Here is a 16715-nt window from a genome sequence, read left to right as displayed (position 1 = left end):
CCCGATTGAGCCAGATGGAAGAGAGCAGTTCAAACTTACATTGCATTTTAAACCAAACTTCTGCAAGCCCACTATCTAAACACAGCACCATTTCTGGATCTAAAGTCAGTAGACAATGCCCTTGGCGCAGAGAGCGCTGCCGCAGGGCCAGGGACCCCGCCACGTGCAGCTGCAGGGCTGGGCAGGCAGGGGGCCTCGGCCTCCAGGGCCTTTCCCAGGAGCTGGGTTCTGCGGGGCTTACCGGAAATTCTGTGCGGGGCCTGGACAAATCCCACCAGACTGCCGTCCTGATGAAGCTCAGGCAGCAAGCTTCATCTTAAAAAAGAAGCACCAGGCACAATGCACACTGCAGTAGAGACCAACGTGGACCAGAACCGCGTACCGTTCCAAAAGTGGGGCGCCAGTTTCTCGCTGAGTCAACGCGTATGCCAGAGATAAAGCTGCGAAGACTGACTCATCAGCCTCTAGGTGGAAATACTCATCTACTTTACGCCTTTTAACATACCATTCTAAGCAAAAGTTTTAATCCTTTGATATTCAGAACAGACTAAGCAGAAAACTAGAAAAAGAAGAACATCTAGCCTCGAACACAGACTCGCTGCCTAGGTGTAAAGCCACCAGTCTGAGCTCTCACCACACTGAGCGGGTGGGGGGTGACCCTGCAAGGGGGCCCAGGGCTGCTCAGGAAGGGTGTTTATCTACCCGCTCTCCTGGAGTCAAATTCTTTATGGTCTGCAGATCAAAAAGGACTCTCTCTCCACCTGTCTGTGCAAAAGGGTTGCTGAAAAAAAGGCTCATGTCTAATGGGGCCCCGGCCTCGGCGCCCCACGAATCCGTGTCTGTGCTGCTGGAGTCCTCAGCGGTGGTGGGCGGGTAGCTGAGCTGCTCTAACTGGTCGATAATGTCTGAGAGCTGGAAGGCTGAGCTGGCCTCGGAGCGGACCGAGCAGGCCGGGAAGTTGGCCATGGAGCTGGCCTCGGACTGATTGGCCGAGCTGGGAGTGCGCACAGACAGGCCGCTGTGAAGCGGCAGGTTGCTGAGGGAGCTGTTCTCAGACTGGTTGTTCCTCAGCGAGCTGGTCTCCGAGGCGCTCAGCAGGCTCTGCATCAGGCTGGCTTGTGCCTTCACCTCAAACAGCTCTGAGGTGTCTGAGGGGTGCACGCTGCCACCAAAGCCATCCTCTCCCTCAAATTCAAAACCGTGCTCTACGTGCATGTGTATGACCCCCGGGGGGTACCTGTCTGGGCTGGAGGGGGTGGAGCTGGGGTGACCACAGGGAGGGGCCTGCGGGGCCAATGCACAGTAGGGGAAGGAAAATGCCTCCGAGCCTCCAGCAAAGAAAGAGATGTCTGCCGGGTCATCGTCTATGAACTCCTCAGACACCTGCAGCCGGGCATTTGTCAATGTGAAAAGAGGCCCCCCCCCACCACCACTGCCCTGCCGGCCGTGTGGGTGCTCCCCCTCGGTGGGGGACAAACCCACGGTCAAGCCACCGCCACCCCCGCGGTCACTTTTACCAGCAGCTCTACGCTCCCCGCCAGCACCCCCTGCATCTGGGTCTGTGGCGGTGTCGTGACTCCGCCCCACGGGGCGACTGGGGCTGCAACTCCTCACAACGTGACAAAACCCAACACCTTGACAAGGCTGCGGTGCAGGGGGCCCGGGGGACTGGGCCCGTCTGGTGTTGCCGTCGGCCGCTGCTGTGCTGCTCCTCTGTGCGGCTGGCCTCTTGGTGTCGGGAGCCTGGGGCTCGGTGAGGGAGCCACTGCTGTCTCTGAAATCAGGCAGGCCTCGCAGGGCCAGAGGGGAGGTAGGAACGGAATAGGAGGAGGTGTCTGCTGAAGACGGGGACGCAGAGGTCCTCAGGCCCTCGGTGAAGGAGACGCTCTGCGGGTCACAGATGAAGAGAAGAAAAGAGGCGCACATAAGATTACAAATCATCATTGGAAAGCTGCAAAGCTAACGGACCCAAGCTCGTACGTCTGCCTCTACTAAGAAGTGCGACTGACCAGACTTTCCCCATTAGAACTGAAGATTTGTAAACGCAGATAGGATTTCAGAAGGACCCAGGATCGTCTGTTTAAAACCCCTTACAGTTTCATTTTTTTCTCTTGTGCTGTAAGAGTGTCCCGTGCCACCCTGAGGTTGCAGGAGAGCGTGCTGGATACTCATCGTTTCCGGGGCAGAGGACAGAGGGCGTGAGCCACTCCATTCAGCTAACGAGACTCCAAACCAAAGCACCAATAAGGCGACACACACGGCTGCACATGACGCTCATTCCTCGGAGGTCACGGCCAGGCACTGATGAAGCGCGTCGGTAGTACATTCACACGGGCACGCACGGCCGGGGCCTCTGCCAGCGCCGGCAGCACAGGAACCCCGGGGCCTTCTGGAAGCACTGGCGTCGCCCCCAGCTCGCGTGAGCAGCTGCTCAGGGGCAGGAGGACCCTGTCCTCACTCACAGTCCCACACGCAAGGAGACGGGGCGAGCCCTCTCTTCTCCTTCCGTCACCGCTCACGTGCCACAAGACAGTCACGCCTCCAGGACACTTCAGATGACGTAGACACACACAACATCGTCAAGAGGGTGGTTAGACCAAGGTAGCACCAGACAGTCCTGAATGATTTTCTGCGCAAGGAGCGGCATGCGATATGAGCGCAGCGGCAGAAGCCACAGCGGTGACCGACCAGAAAGAAAATGGTAGCTTTCAGTCCACGGGTCAGTCTCTCACAGGTGTCCATCCCATCGCTTTTTCAATCATCCAACTGTACTCAACATGCTCTTGTGGCTTTTAAAAGACAGTATCAGAACTGAGAGTTTAAATGTAATTTTTAGACTATTCGTATTATCTTTTTAATGTTTATTTTGAGACAGGGAAAGAGAGCACGAGGGGGGAGGGGCAGAGAGAGAGGGAGAGAGAGGATCTCAAGCAGCCTCTACACTGTCAGCATGGAGCCTGATTCTGGCCTCAAAACCCTCAAACCTGAGATCATGACCTGAGCTGAAATCAAGAGTTGTACTGGATGCTCAATCAACTGAGCCACCCAGGCACCCTTATTCATACGATTTTATTCATTCATTTTTAATGTAGGCTGCAGCTCCAATGTGGGACTTGAATTCACAACCTTGAGATCAAGAGTCACACGCTCTTCTGACTGAGCCAGTCAGGTGCCCCCATTCATACTATTTCAAACTATTCAGGGGCACCTGAGTGGTTTAGTCAGTTAAGCTTCCGATTCTTTATCTCAGGTCTGATCGTGATCCCGCGGTTCATGGGATCGGCCCCTACACTGGGCTCTGTGCTGACAGTGCAAAGCCTGTCTGGGATTCTCTGCCTCTCTCTCTCTTTGCCCCTCCTGTGCTTGTGTGCTCTCTTTCTCTCAAAGTAAATAAACTTTAAAAAAAATTAAAAAAAAGAAACGATTCATAAATTTTAACTTTGTTTAAACAGAAGTCTTTCAATATCCATTGATTTAGCAAAAAATTCCTAAATGTGAAACATACCTAGAAGAGTTAAGGAAAGTTTTTATTTAAAAGATCCAATTAAACAAAGTTTGGGAAACACGAGCTTTGATCCATGAGGTACAAGTGCAGCTTCTGGAAATACTATAACAATATAAATGACCAACTGTCAACAAAGACTAACATCGAACGGGAATAAAAACTTCTAAATGTGAAACTACAGAGCTGCACGAGGAGACAGTGACAGCATCACATGAAGAGAGCAAGAGTCTACATACAGTACATATGTGGAAGCTGACCTGTGAGCCTGCAGACAGGAACACTCTAGTCAAGCACAGGGGAAGCACAGGACCAGCCACGTCCCCTCACGCCGGCTCTGCTATCACATTTTGGATTCTGTGGTCAAATGTCTTTCCGTGAAGCATTTGCACTGCCTCTGGCTATGCCCATGCTTAGTATAGTAGTAATCACGCCAAACACGGATATAAATTTGTTTCCTGCTTTTCACCCTTAACATATTAGCAAAAAAAATCTCACTCTGTGAATATAGTTTAAGTAAATTAGCACCCTAAGCTGGCATTTTACAGTTTCACGCTTTTATAAAGGTAACATTCAGTGTCTGTTTTCCTGACAAGCAAGCTGAGCTTCCTGATAGGCAAGTAGTAGAACTTGCCTGGAACCCTGCCACCCAGAGACGACACGGGACACTTAGGTTTGTGCCTCTAGCCTGTCCTCTCTGTGCATCTGTCACTTTAGATGCATCACACAGGCTGCTCCGCAACCTGCTAGCTCCCCTTGCCAACACATTGTGCGTGTGTCCCAGGCCGCACACCGCTCTCCTGCCCCGGGACTTGTGGCGGTTCCCGGGTACTCCCCATCGAATGGGCACACCTGAAACCAAAACCGTGCTAGTGAGTCACCTAGCACAGGCAGCGTTACAATACCATCGTGGTGCGTCTCAATGCACAAAGCTTTTCCTTACTTAGGACTCCTTTTCTGCAAACAGCCCCCGGGCTGGGAGTGCCATGTAAACAACAGGACTGATTCTAAGAGTCCTGTTACAACACTGCCAGGTGACTCTGCAAAAGAGTACGGGTGATAATATCACGTATGTTTCAACCGGAAGGACTAACCTGTCTTGGCAAGTCTGCAGTCAGAGCACGAATAGACATCCGAGTCTTGCTGTGTCTTCTGCAAACAGAGAACAATCTGTGAGCCACCGAGCCTGCCTCTCCCGGCACCTGTTCTGAGGGCAGCCGTGCCCCGAGGAAGAGTGCACGTAAGAACAGGGCTAAGGTTCTGATAACATGCCACAGGCACCTGGCTAGAAACAGGCAGTGACCAAAAGCAGGAATTCAGATAAAACAGATGTCGCAGAAGAGGTAAAATTATCCCCTCACGCTGAAGAAAAATTCCACATGCAAAAAACCCATGCATTTTCAGATTCAAAGTTAAGCATACTATATAAAAACATTATATATAAGATACGCTATACAGATTAGAGGCTAAAAAGTAATTGTCCGTATCTGCGCAGAGTAACTATAGACAGATATTAATCCATTATTTAAAAAAAATAAAAGAAAGAGAACTCCAGTGTCAAAATACATGTTTACGTACTTGAGGTGACTACGTAAAGGTTAAAACTATGTAAAATATTAACTTTAAAAGCACATACTCTCCATCGCAAAGACCATGGTGCTCACCTCTCATAGGGAACCCTCTTCACCCCACTGTCTCGGACATAATCCACCAGCTGCTTCTGAGTCCTTCCACTGTGAATAAAAGTTCAGATTTTAAAGGAAAGAATCGGCAGCAATTCACAGCATTAATTTTCCAGGAAGGCGAAATAGCACGTGCCAGCCCTCTAAGTTCCCAGAGACATTGTAAAGTTGTTTGTGATAAGCATAACCGATTTTGCACAGTTTTTATCACAACTGTTTTTTCCACTATCTTACTGGGTTTGCTCCCTCCAGTTTCACAGTAGCTGTGTTCTGCATGTAATTCTCTGAACCATTTCACAGTGCTTGCCTGCTGACCAGGGACATGCATACTCTCAGTCCTAAAAGCCGCCAGAGCCCCACCGACACGTGGTGTGGCCCCACCTGTATCTGAAGGAGGAGCCCCTGCTGAAGAAGACAGCTTTAGCTCTGGGCTGAGGTTGATCAAAGAGTCTGAAGAAGGTGTGATACTCCACACAGATCTTCCAGAAGTTCTTACAGCCGTCTCTACTACCCAACAAGAATTCCAGTGTGTCCTGGTAAGGTCCCTAGAAACAAAACACAAAGGTTCAAGTAACTAATTCAAGAAGAAAATTTAGGCAGTATTCAGGCAACAGGCTTTTTATTCAAAGTTAAAAATTAGGAAGATATTTTTGGGAGACCTGGGTGACTCCATGGGTTGAGCGTCTGACCCTTGATTTTGGCTCAGGTCATGATGTCACGGTTCATGAAACAGAGTCCCGAGCTGGGCTCTGCGCTGACGGCACGGGACTCTCTCTCCCTGCCTCTCTGCCCCTCAAGTGCTCAAGTGCGAGTGCATGTGCACACACTCCTGCTCAAAATAAACTTGGGGCGCCTGGGTGGCTCCGTTGGTTAAGTGTCCAACCTTGGCTCAGGTCATGATTTCATGGTTCGGGAGTTCAAGCCCCGCATCAGGCTCTGTGCTGACGGCTCGGAGCCTGGAGTGTGCTTCGGATTCTGTGTCTCCCTCTCTCTCTGCCCCTCCCCTGCTCACGGGCACATTCTCTCTCTCAAAAATAAAAATTTAAAATAAATAAATAAACTTAAAAAACTCAGGAAGATTTTTATTCTGAATTATCTACAAAGACTTCTGGTGTCATTTATATTTGAGAAGAAATTTCACTGTAGAAATTACCAGAAAAATACAGTCACCCACGATCGCACAACTGCTAACATTTATAAGTGTATCCTTGCGACACATCCCACCCAGCAAACCAGGGCATTTTGTCTGTGAGGCAATTATTTATATGCTGTTGCCTGCGGAGTTTTGGGATGTGCTGGATGTCCTCACACACATCGCCTTGAAGAAACTACTGCCTTCTCTCATAGCTACTCCTCAGGATAGGTTCCTAGAATTGTTACACTGAGCTTAAAACAATGCATATTAAAAAAAAATTATTTATTTACTTATGTAATCTCTACATCCAACACGGGGCTCAAAGTCATGACCTCGAGAACAAGAGTCACATGCTCTTCCGACTGAGCCAGCCAGGCGCCCCCACAATGCACATTTTTGAACCTCGTGACATATTTCTAAATTATCTTCCAGAAAGACTATCCTACCCAGACTCCTGTATTCTGTCTTTAAAATCTAAGTGCTGACGGATACAAGCTGTAACTGCCATGGGCAGGTGCAGCCGCAGCCCTGAGCCTTGATGGAGTGTCACGCTGTGGCTCCAGCACACTGGGCAGGGACGCTCCTCTTTCCAACTTGTCCCAACAGCCCCAGAACCCTTTCTTTCACTCACGGAGAAAACGGCAGCCCTTTACCTGATTTTGTGTATGTTTTCAGCATCCCTTATCCTTCCCTCCCATCCCTACAGCAGATACTTGAGTAAGAAACAAGCCCTCCTTCCTGGCTTCTACAGAAAGGAAACAGCCAGGCAGCCCAGGAACCTGCTGTTGGACAAAAGCTCTTGCTAATCAAGTGCCTTTTAAAAGCTTAAGTAGAGCCTTCTTCTCAGCTGGTTCAGGGCCTAAATCTCCCACCGCTGGAAGCCAGTCTTCGCTGACACAGCCTCTTAAGCCTCAACCGCAGCGTTCGGCTAATCTACTCTCATTTCCTAACCTCCTTTGTACACTGGGAACGTACCAATGTGGACATCTTCGAATCGTTTCAAGGACTGGATTTTCCCTAACTATCACACTTATAGAGACATTTACTTTTTTCCATCTTTACCCATTTCAGGAAATTCATATGTAATTATTACTTTATTGACAGACAATCTCAAATGAAAGGAGTACTTATTTTCTGAAAATCAAGACTTCTCCATTTAGAGCATGCAAAAGGTCAATTTCTGAATCAAAGAGACAGGAGAATACTGGGAACGTCCCTCAGCTTACTTGTGACAGAAGCTCTAATGCTAATGTGCCGTAGGCCTTCAGACCACAGCCTCCTAACCTAGAGAACAAAGAGGCTCAATAAACAGACTGTTCTCAGCAGCCCCTGGGAGCTTCTCTCTCTCACCCCAGACCCGGCTAAACCCGAAAGCCAGCTGGGAAGAGCTGTGTGAGTGGTCCCTGCCCAGAACGCTGACCCATCCTCAGCGGCAGCCCTACAGGGCAGGTTACCCAGAAGCCCTTCCGCACAATTCCAGATCCCATCCTTAAACTCTTGTGTGCATGGAGCCAAAGTGCTTTATAATTTGAAAAGTCAATATTCTAGCAGAATAAATTTTCTTAAAATTTAGAAAGTGCTCCAAATCGTACTTACACGGACCTCTGGGTGCAGTTTGATGAGAAACCTTTTCCTCTTGAAGCTGAGTTTTCGGACTCTGGACCAGTTAAAAGTGTTAATTTTGGTGGTGCCCTGAAATCCAAGAGATGCACACTCAGACACGTTTATAATCCAGACAGACACACACATTTTTTCATGAAAAGAGAAGATTTTTTATTTTTTTTTATTTTTTTTTTTTTCAACGTTTATTTATTTTTGGGACAGAGAGAGACAGAGCATGAACGGGGGAGGGACAGAGAGAGAGGGAGACACAGAATCGGAAACAGGCTCCAGGCTCTGAGCCATCAGCCCAGAGCCTGACGCGGGGCTCGAACTCCCGGACCGCGAGATCGTGACCTGGCTGAAGTCTGACGCTTAACCGACTGCGCCACCCAGGCGCCCCAAGATTTTTTATTTTTTAATATAGATTTTTGAAAAAGAACACAACCAGGGGAGGAGCGGAGAGGGAAGGTGGGGCAGGGAGGACCTCTGTCAGCACAGAGCCCAGCGTGGGGCTTGAACTCACAAACTGTGAGATCATGACCTGAGCTGAAGTTGGATGCTCAACCGACCGTGCCACTCAAACGCCCGGAAACAGAGAAATGTTTAAATTACAAACTTACCAGATAGCACAACAACCCACTTGATACTTTACAATTATATTTGGAATGACTCTGAATTAGTATGTCAACACTAAACATACAAATCTGCCTGTTTTAGGAAAAGTTGAGGTTTTTGATACGGCTCTCCTACAAATTACTATTATTATTTTTTAAAGTATATTTACACACAGAGAGTGTGCGTGCACGTGAGTAAGCAGGAGGGGGCAGCGAGGGAGGAGAGAATCCCAAGCAGGTTCTGCGCTGTCCGCGCACGCAGAGCCAGACTTGAGGCTCGATCCCACCAACTGTGAGATAATGACCTGAGCCGAAACCAAGAGTGGGACACTTAACTGACTGAGCCACCGAGAAGCCCTCCCCGCTTTTAAAGTTTATTTATTTAGAGAAAGAGTGAGAAAGAGAGCAGAGACTTTCTAACTTTTAAACCTGGGCAGCCGGCAGCACTGCTCTCACACGGATTTGTATGCAATGACCCACGGTGTAATCAGAAACGTCAGGCAGGGCCTGAGACAGAACCCAGGCATTGTGGGCCCCACGCTCAAGCACTCCTGCTGGGACAGAAACCCCCCCACCCTCCCCAGCAGCTCTGATGCCCGCCCGGGGTGCCTGTGGGAGACCTGGCCTCTGAGCCCTCCCGCACCCCTCGATGGCCGCTGAATTTTAAATTTGGTTTCCATACTATTGATCACGTGAGTACGGCTCACAGGCTGAGCTATGGTGAATTCTAACTATATTTTGCTCCTTTCCTTTTTCTTGACTTACTGAGTGCCTCTTTTCATTTACTCAATTCTCTATGTTCCCATCACCAATTCAGCCTAAACCATCCATGCGGAATTTAAACTCTTCGATGGGTCTGATCCACGAGACAATTTTCTCCCCGCTGCCTGCGCGCTGGCAGGTGCTTTCCGGGCCCCGGACCCCAGCGTGAGCCTCCCCCCCCCCCCCCCCATCCTGGTCTCTTTTGTCCTTTAAGGGGTGCTCAGCACTCACCCCTTTGCAAAACTGCGTGTCTGGAAAACCCTCTTATTTTCTCTGCACGGAAGTCCTGGGAAGTCCTGCTGGACGGGGCACAGGCCCTTGGGTGGGAACTGACTGACTTTTGTGTTCTGCACGACCGCCTGCCCGGTCGTCTTGTGGCTTCCAGTATTGCCCCTGACGAGTCTGACACGCTTCCTGGTCTCTCCTCCTGGAAGCTCTCTGGTCCCATCCCCTACTATGACATTTCACGCCAGTGTGTTCTGTGGTGATCTTTCCTCGTGGGTTATACGAGGAACGTGTAGATGGTTCTAACGTGGAAATTTGTGCATTCGGTTCTGGATATTTTTCCCAGGTAATTTCTTAAAGGCTCCCTCTGCTGCTTTGGGCTTCCTGGGTGGTGGGTGCTGGGCCTCCTGAGCTGTTCCCTGAATTTTCGCTCCCCTCCTCCACCTTCAGTCAAAGCCTCCTGGTGGAGATTCTGCCTCACTTTCATCTTCCAGTCCCATCCCGCCAACACCGCCCTCTCTGCCACCGCATCTCAGACCTGCAGGCGCTCCTGTTCTCCGTGTGTCCCTGAGACTGGACACTGCTCGTGTTTCAGAGATGAAGGTCCTCTCTGACTTCTGCAGGGCGTTCCGGAAAGCGTAAGACAGTAACACGTCAACAAGGTTCAAACTCGCAGGCACCAGAATGTGTCCACAGGGAAAAGCCCCCTCACTGGCTCCCGGAACCCACAGCTGCCTTCCCCGTGGCCACGAATACCACCTGGTTCTTCTATGGCATAAATGGGGTGTAATTCTCCTTTTTCCCCACGGGCAGCAGCAAACCCCACACACACCTGTTGAGTCTTTGCTCACGCAACAGGGACAGGGCGTCCGACAGAACGTCCCACGTGCCACGACACAGGAAGCCTCTACGTTCCTGTGCAGTTGCCTGATACTCCACAGTATGGATGCACCAGCCTCCTGATGAATTACCAGTGTTTTACTGTTATAAATGACTAGACTAGAATTTCACATAACAAGATGAAAACTGTACATTCGGATTCCTATTCCTCATAAGCATCACCCAGCATAAAGCAATTTTCTGTGTCTTGCCCATGGGACAGACAAAAGGTGGGGTCCTCTCTGAGGATTCTATGGGCTTTGTTTCTCCTCTTCCGTCCCTGGCATAGGTTCTGTTTCTTCTGAACGGAGAGGATTTCGATCCCTGGTTATCTGAGTTTGAAAGTGAGGCCCAGGACTGCGGGAGCCTGTGACCATCTGGTTCAGTGGGTGTGAGATCTGGAGGGAAACAGGATAACTGAGTGGTCTTAACATGCCTCTCCACAGATTGCTTATTAGTTGAAAGAGAAAAACTAGTAACTATAGTAACTGATAGCTAATAACCAGAAAGCAGCGATGAAGATTCACACCACCAGTGAGGCCAGGTGGCGTCTCTGTCGTGACCCCCTGAGAAGGACGTGACGACACCCGGGTAGGGGTCCAGCTGGGAATGTGTCCCCTGAACCTAATCCCAGGAAAACAGATGACAAACCACAAGTCAAGAACATCCTATTAAAGAGAAAAAGGACTGTGCTCTTCAATACTGTCAAGGCGGTAAAAGATAAAGAAAAAAATAAATGTTCCAGCTTAAAGGACACTGCAGGCACGATCGCTAAGTGCTGCATCTGGTCCTCGACTGGGTCCCATCCTGGGGAGAACAGCAGCTGTGAGGACGCTGCCGGCTGACAAGACCAGAAAATGAACAGTGGATCAGCTGCGTCAGTGAGGAGGGTAAGGGAGCCCTTTCTTGTTAGAAATATGTGCCTTCAGTGGTCAAGGGCCCTCAAGTCTACAACTCACTCTCAAATGCTTCGGAAAAACCATCTGCAGGTGCACATGTGCGTGTGCATGTAGAGAGTCGGGGGAGGAGAATGTGTGCTGGGGGAAGCACAAACCATAAAGCACAGGTGAGAAATGCTGGGGCGCGTCAATCTGGGCAAAGGGCAAGTGGGGGCTCAATGTGCTGTTCTAATTCTTTACAGTTTTTCTCTAAGTTTGAAAGTATTTCCAAATGAAAGTCTTTAAAAGAGGAGGCTCTCTGTGGGCTGGAGTAGGGACGCAGGCCTGTCACCACAGGGTGCCCCTGCATCAACAATTGAGAGAGTAATAGTGAATTCCATCTAACGTGGTTAATTTGAAGACTCTAATTTCTGGTTTTAACTTCTTCCAGTTACAAAGTAGTTATCCTTTTCTGGAAAATGACACTGGCTGGATTTGGATGGATGTGATTTTCATCACGCATGATGGTAGAACTGTCATCTGAGTGAGCAGGTGTGGGAGGCCATGGGTCCACCAACTCATTGGGTGTGCCTGACACGATCATTGCCTGTCAGTCAGTGTACGATATAACACAATTAGCGTTCTGTTTACAAATTAATTTTTTTCCCAGTAGGCAATTGAAATTTGATGGCTAGGTTAAAAAAGGAAAGGGAAAGAAAGCAAGTGTAGCTTGACTACAGAGGCCTGGACTAGACAAGCCATTTTAGGCAAAGACAGGTTAACAAGAGCCCACAGATGGGGAGCCTGGGTGGCTCAGTTGGTTGTGTCTGACTCTTGATTTCGGCTCAGATCATGATCTCACGGTTCATGAGATCAAGCCCCTCGTCGGGCAGGCTCTGTGCTGGCAGTGCAGAGCCTGCTTGGGATTCTCTCTCTCTGTCTCTCCACCCACCCCCTCAAAATAAATAAATAAACTTAAAAAAAATAAAAGAGCCCACAGAGTGGACTCCCTGGAGTCCCAGGATGCAGCCCTGGACTCCCAGGATGCAACCTTCCATGGCGGTCAGCAATGAGCAGGTCTCTGCAGGTCGGCTGCATGCACCTGGGCCACTGAGCCCGAGTGAGAGGATGCAGGGAGCCCTCCACCATGTCCAGGCACAAAGGGTCTGCGTTCCTCTGCTTCGGATGCTTCCACAGCAAAAACCCAAGCACACACATGTGTGACTGCAGGCAGAACTTAGCGGCCATTTTATGTCACTAATTACATATCCATACATAACTAATACACGAGTTCCTGAAGGCTGTACTGACGCTTATCACGTGCAACAGACTCTGATACTTTCCAGTCTATTTCATGTACTGAAATGACACCTCACAGAGCGGCACACCCAGACCTGCAGCAGGTCCATGCCTGAAGCGTGGAAGAGCCAGTGTTTCTGTTGAAGGTTCTATGGACATGAACTGTGGCTCAGCATTAGAATGGTGCCATTTGACTGTGTGCCCTGGGGGGCAGAGGGCTCTGTGACAGCAAGGACAGGGAAAGAAGTGCTCCGCGGGATGAGACAGGCACGCTAGGTTCCTCCGACCAGTCCAAGACCTTCAGCATCAGAACGAAAATTTACCAATACGTGTAAAATCAGCCCCCACCCAGTCCTCGCACACCCCTGCCCTCTCCCTACCTGGAACACGAGGACACCCATGTGGGAAACGGCCAGGTTAATTTTGGCCCCCTCCCTGTCAGAAGCGGCGTGAAAACGGATGCCATACATTTCCAACTTTCGGGCAATTTCGAGCACCTGGAAATCCGACTCAGCAGGCGTCTGGCCCCTATGACAAAGGACGGCATGATCACAGCACTGAAAACAACTTGATTTCTAAAAGAGCCAAGGTGTGTAACAAAACTGATCAGGAAAACAAAGCAGAATGAAACAAACCTACACAGGAGGCTTTTTTAGAGAATGGATTGCTTTTGTGAGTGTATTTACCCACTAGAAGTGCAGCAGAGCACACACAGGCCAAAGAAACTGTCCATTTCCTTTTATCCTGTGATCCACTTCCTGATGGGTAGAATGTTTTCTTTGTATGCACAAAATGAGCTGAGGTGCTCAGCCTTGTAATTTGTTCTTAATACTGAGGAGGTGACATGCAAACACTGTACGCAGAGACAGGTACGAAACGCAGGGAAACCACAGATAACACCGGTATCTCATGAAACCCATTTCATACTTAAAAAAACCGTTTTCGTAATGTACAATTCTAACCGAGAGAGTATACTTTTATAAGGATAAAATTATGAAACGGAATAAAACCATGTTTCCCAAGTGCACAGTCCACAGTCCTGCTCCCAGGGCAGTGACCTGGGCAGGGACCATGGCCCATGTCACACTGACCAGCCTGCAGGAGGCTGCCGCTCAGGGAGGGCACAGCTGGGCGAAGGGGACAGACAGGGTCCTGGTTAGGAGAACCCCTACACAAGGCCTGAGCCCTGCATGTGAGGTTCTCCATCAACAACCCTTCCTCTCACTCCCACATGTCTGAGCTTCTGGATCTTTAAGGAACAGCCCTTCCCACAGTTTCTATTCTTAGACTAAAACTTCTATTCTCTGAGTCTGATATGGACACCCGACTGTCAGCTTATATTTGATAAATCATCATCAAGCAGGAACACCCAGGGTGTGACAACCGTTTTCCATGGTGTCCCAATGCTTCTGTTTTGGAATGGGGCACTGGGCGGAAGCTGGAGGAGTTCTGAGGGGAGGCTAGGGTTAGGGATGCTAAGGGAGATTCTGGTAAGGGCTAAGAAGGAAAAGAGAGCAGAGAAAAAGCCTTTCTTCTCAGAGAAGCCCTAAGCCTTCGTGAACAAAATTTGGTAGACACGAGGGTGGTAAAGATCATTCTGGTGAGGTCTCAGAAGTGAGGAATATGTCATTGGAAGTAGGAGAAAAGGCGATCCTTTTTATAAAGTGGCCCAACACCTGGCTGAGTTACATTCGTGTCCTAGTGTTTTGTGGAGAGCCTGATGCAGGCGCGATCTCAAGAACAATGAGATCATGACCTGAGCCGAAATCGAGTGGGATGCTTAACTGAGCAAGCCCTCCTGGCACCCGTGGCCGAAGAGATTTCTAAGCAAAGTGATGAAGGTATGGCTGGGCTCCTCTGACTGCTGATAGCAATGCAGGAGGAGAGAGATGCCCGAGACATGGAAGTTTAAGCAAAAAGGAAGCAGAATTTTAAGACGTGGAAAGTGCTCAGCCTGCCCATATTGCAGAAAACAAGAACACCGAGGTGTGGCTAAGAGGCTGAGCAGGAGGTCAGTATGGACCGGCCACCGCAATGGAAATCAGGACGGGGGAAGGAGGATCCCAAAGGCAATCTGGATCAGGGCCGCCTCTCCCATCACAGGCCACGGTGGAAGAGCGTGGGGGTTGGGAACACAACTGGCCCTTGCTCAGGTTTCCAAGGCCACGGCTGCCTGGAGCCGCAGGAGGGTATACTTGAGGAGTATGGTAGGCCTGGAGGGCAGGGCACAGAGCCAAAGAGGATTATTCCTGAGCCTTAAGGTTTATGTCATTTGCTCCACTAGGTTCTGGACTTGCCTGAGACCCGTCACCCTTTTCTTCCTTCTAGTCCCTCCCTTTGAGGGGGAAATGTGCACCCTGCGCCTATCCCCTACCACAGTACTTTGGTTTTACAGCTAGAGGAGACTGTGCCTCAGGCAAACCATACCTGGAGTCTCAGCCAGATCTCATCAAGATGAGATTCAGGTAAGGCCATGGAATCAGAGGATTTAGTGTTGGTGTTAGAGCAGTGAAGGCTTTTGGGCTGTTGGGGTGGAATGAATGTATTTTGCATGTGAGAAGGACATGAACTGTGGAGGGTGGAACGTTCCAGAGTGAATGTCTGTGTCCTCCAAAATTCAGATGCTTCAGCCTAACCTCTGGGGTGATGGTATTTGGAGGGGGGTCTTTGGGAGGGCCTGGGTGGGGGACTCACGAGTAAGAATGCCCTAACAGAAGCTCCGGGGAGCTCTTGGCCCCTCCCGCCCCATGAGGATGTGCGAGAAGATGCCATCCGTGCCGCAGGAAGCAGGCCCTCACCACACCCGCATCTACCAGTGCCTCCGTGTCTGACCCCCAACTCCAGAAGTGTGGGAAATCACAGTCTGTGGTCCCCACGCTGCCTGGCTCGGGGTGTTCTGTCATAGCAGCCGCGAAGGACTAAGACACCAGTTTTCAAATGTTTTTTCTTCAATGTCAAAGATCCAAAAGAACTGTGATAAAAGTAAAAAAAACCACTCCTTCAATATCCTCTTGAAGGGTGATTACAAGGGTGTTTCCAGTGGGTCGAGGAAGATGATTATAAATAACTATGTAAGAACTAGATCTTGATTAAAATGAAAGTACCACATCGTCTCTAAAAATCCTACATAAAAAATGATTAAAAGAAATAAAAGTGCAGTAAATATCTGATGACTGTGGAGGACAAAGTTAGCACATCAGAACTACGAGAGGGGCACCTGGCTGGCTCAGAGGAGTGTGCAACTCTTGACCTTAGGGTTATGAGTTCGAATCCCACCTTGCGTGTAGAGATTACTGAACAATAGATATCTTAATGTTTATTTTTGAGAGAGAGAGAGCGCGAGAGAGCAAGCAAGCATGTGTGCAAGAGAGTGGGGGAGGGGCAGAGAGAGAGGGAGATACAGAATCTGAAGCAGGATCCAGGCTCCAAGCTGTCAGCACAGAGCCCGATGCGGGGCTCCAACCCAGGACCCAAACCATGAGATTATGCATTGAGCCAAAGTTGGATGCTTAACCAACTGAGCCACCCAGGCGCCCCCTAAATATCTGACAGAAAGAAAAGAAAAAGATCATGAGAGCCAAGAGACAGCTGAGCTCAGGGATGGCGGCACTCTGTTGGAAAGAACCCAGGTTTAGTCCTGTGTCAAGCACATCACCTGATTTCTCTTTAACTGGCTTTCACGAATTTTTTTTTTTAATTTTTTTTTTTCAACGTTTATTTATTTTTGGGACAGAGAGAGACAGAGCATGAACGGGGGAGGGGCAGAGAGAGAGAGGGAGACACAGAATCGGAAACAGGCTCCAGGCTCTGAGCCATCAGCCCAGAGCCCGACGCGGGGCTCGAACTCCCGGACCGCGAGATCGTGACCTGGCTGAAGTCGGACGCTTAACCGACTGCGCCACCCAGGCGCCCCTTTCACGAATTTTTAAAGCAGCCACCTTGAGACACACCCCTAAGACGCACAAACACGCACACACGTGCAAGCTCATGAACATGTGAGCACAGGCGCCCTCCCACGTGGCTCTCAAAGTGACTGCTCATAGACCTGCACCATTCCATCACCTGACACACATGCCTGTGTCCACACTCACCAGGCCCGGTGGGGAGCCTCAACCCTTTCCTGATGTACCCGTCCCT

The 16715-nt window shown here is 49.7% G+C and overlaps 1 protein-coding gene across 12 annotated transcripts in view; it reads right to left on the bottom strand.

Annotated features, from left to right (window-relative positions):
* FARP2 (FERM, ARH/RhoGEF and pleckstrin domain protein 2) overlaps positions 1-16715 on the bottom strand; it is a 110094-nt gene that overhangs the window by 37383 nt on the left and 55996 nt on the right. For 11 of the 12 annotated variants that reach the window (XR_007149581.1, XR_007149582.1, XM_047846587.1 and 8 more), the window contains exons 8-13: positions 12959-13106; positions 7916-8011; positions 5566-5729; positions 5167-5235; positions 4597-4654; positions 1635-1887 (exon numbers count right to left, since the gene is read on the bottom strand). Coding sequence is in view for 10 of the 12 variants with exons in the window: in XM_047846587.1 (XP_047702543.1) it covers positions 1635-1887; positions 4597-4654; positions 5167-5235; positions 5566-5729; positions 7916-8011; positions 12959-13106 (788 nt within the window). In the remaining 2 variants the exon portion in view is untranslated. The remainder of the gene's footprint in view (positions 1-1634; positions 1888-4596; positions 4655-5166; positions 5236-5565; positions 5730-7915; positions 8012-12958; positions 13107-16715) is intronic. The other variant, XM_047846588.1, reaches the window with a different exon arrangement.

This window comes from Prionailurus viverrinus, unplaced genomic scaffold (genome assembly GCF_022837055.1).
Source record: "Prionailurus viverrinus isolate Anna unplaced genomic scaffold, UM_Priviv_1.0 scaffold_39, whole genome shotgun sequence".
Lineage (NCBI taxonomy): Eukaryota > Metazoa > Chordata > Mammalia > Carnivora > Felidae > Prionailurus > Prionailurus viverrinus.
This window is presented reverse-complemented; position numbering and strand designations above follow the sequence as displayed.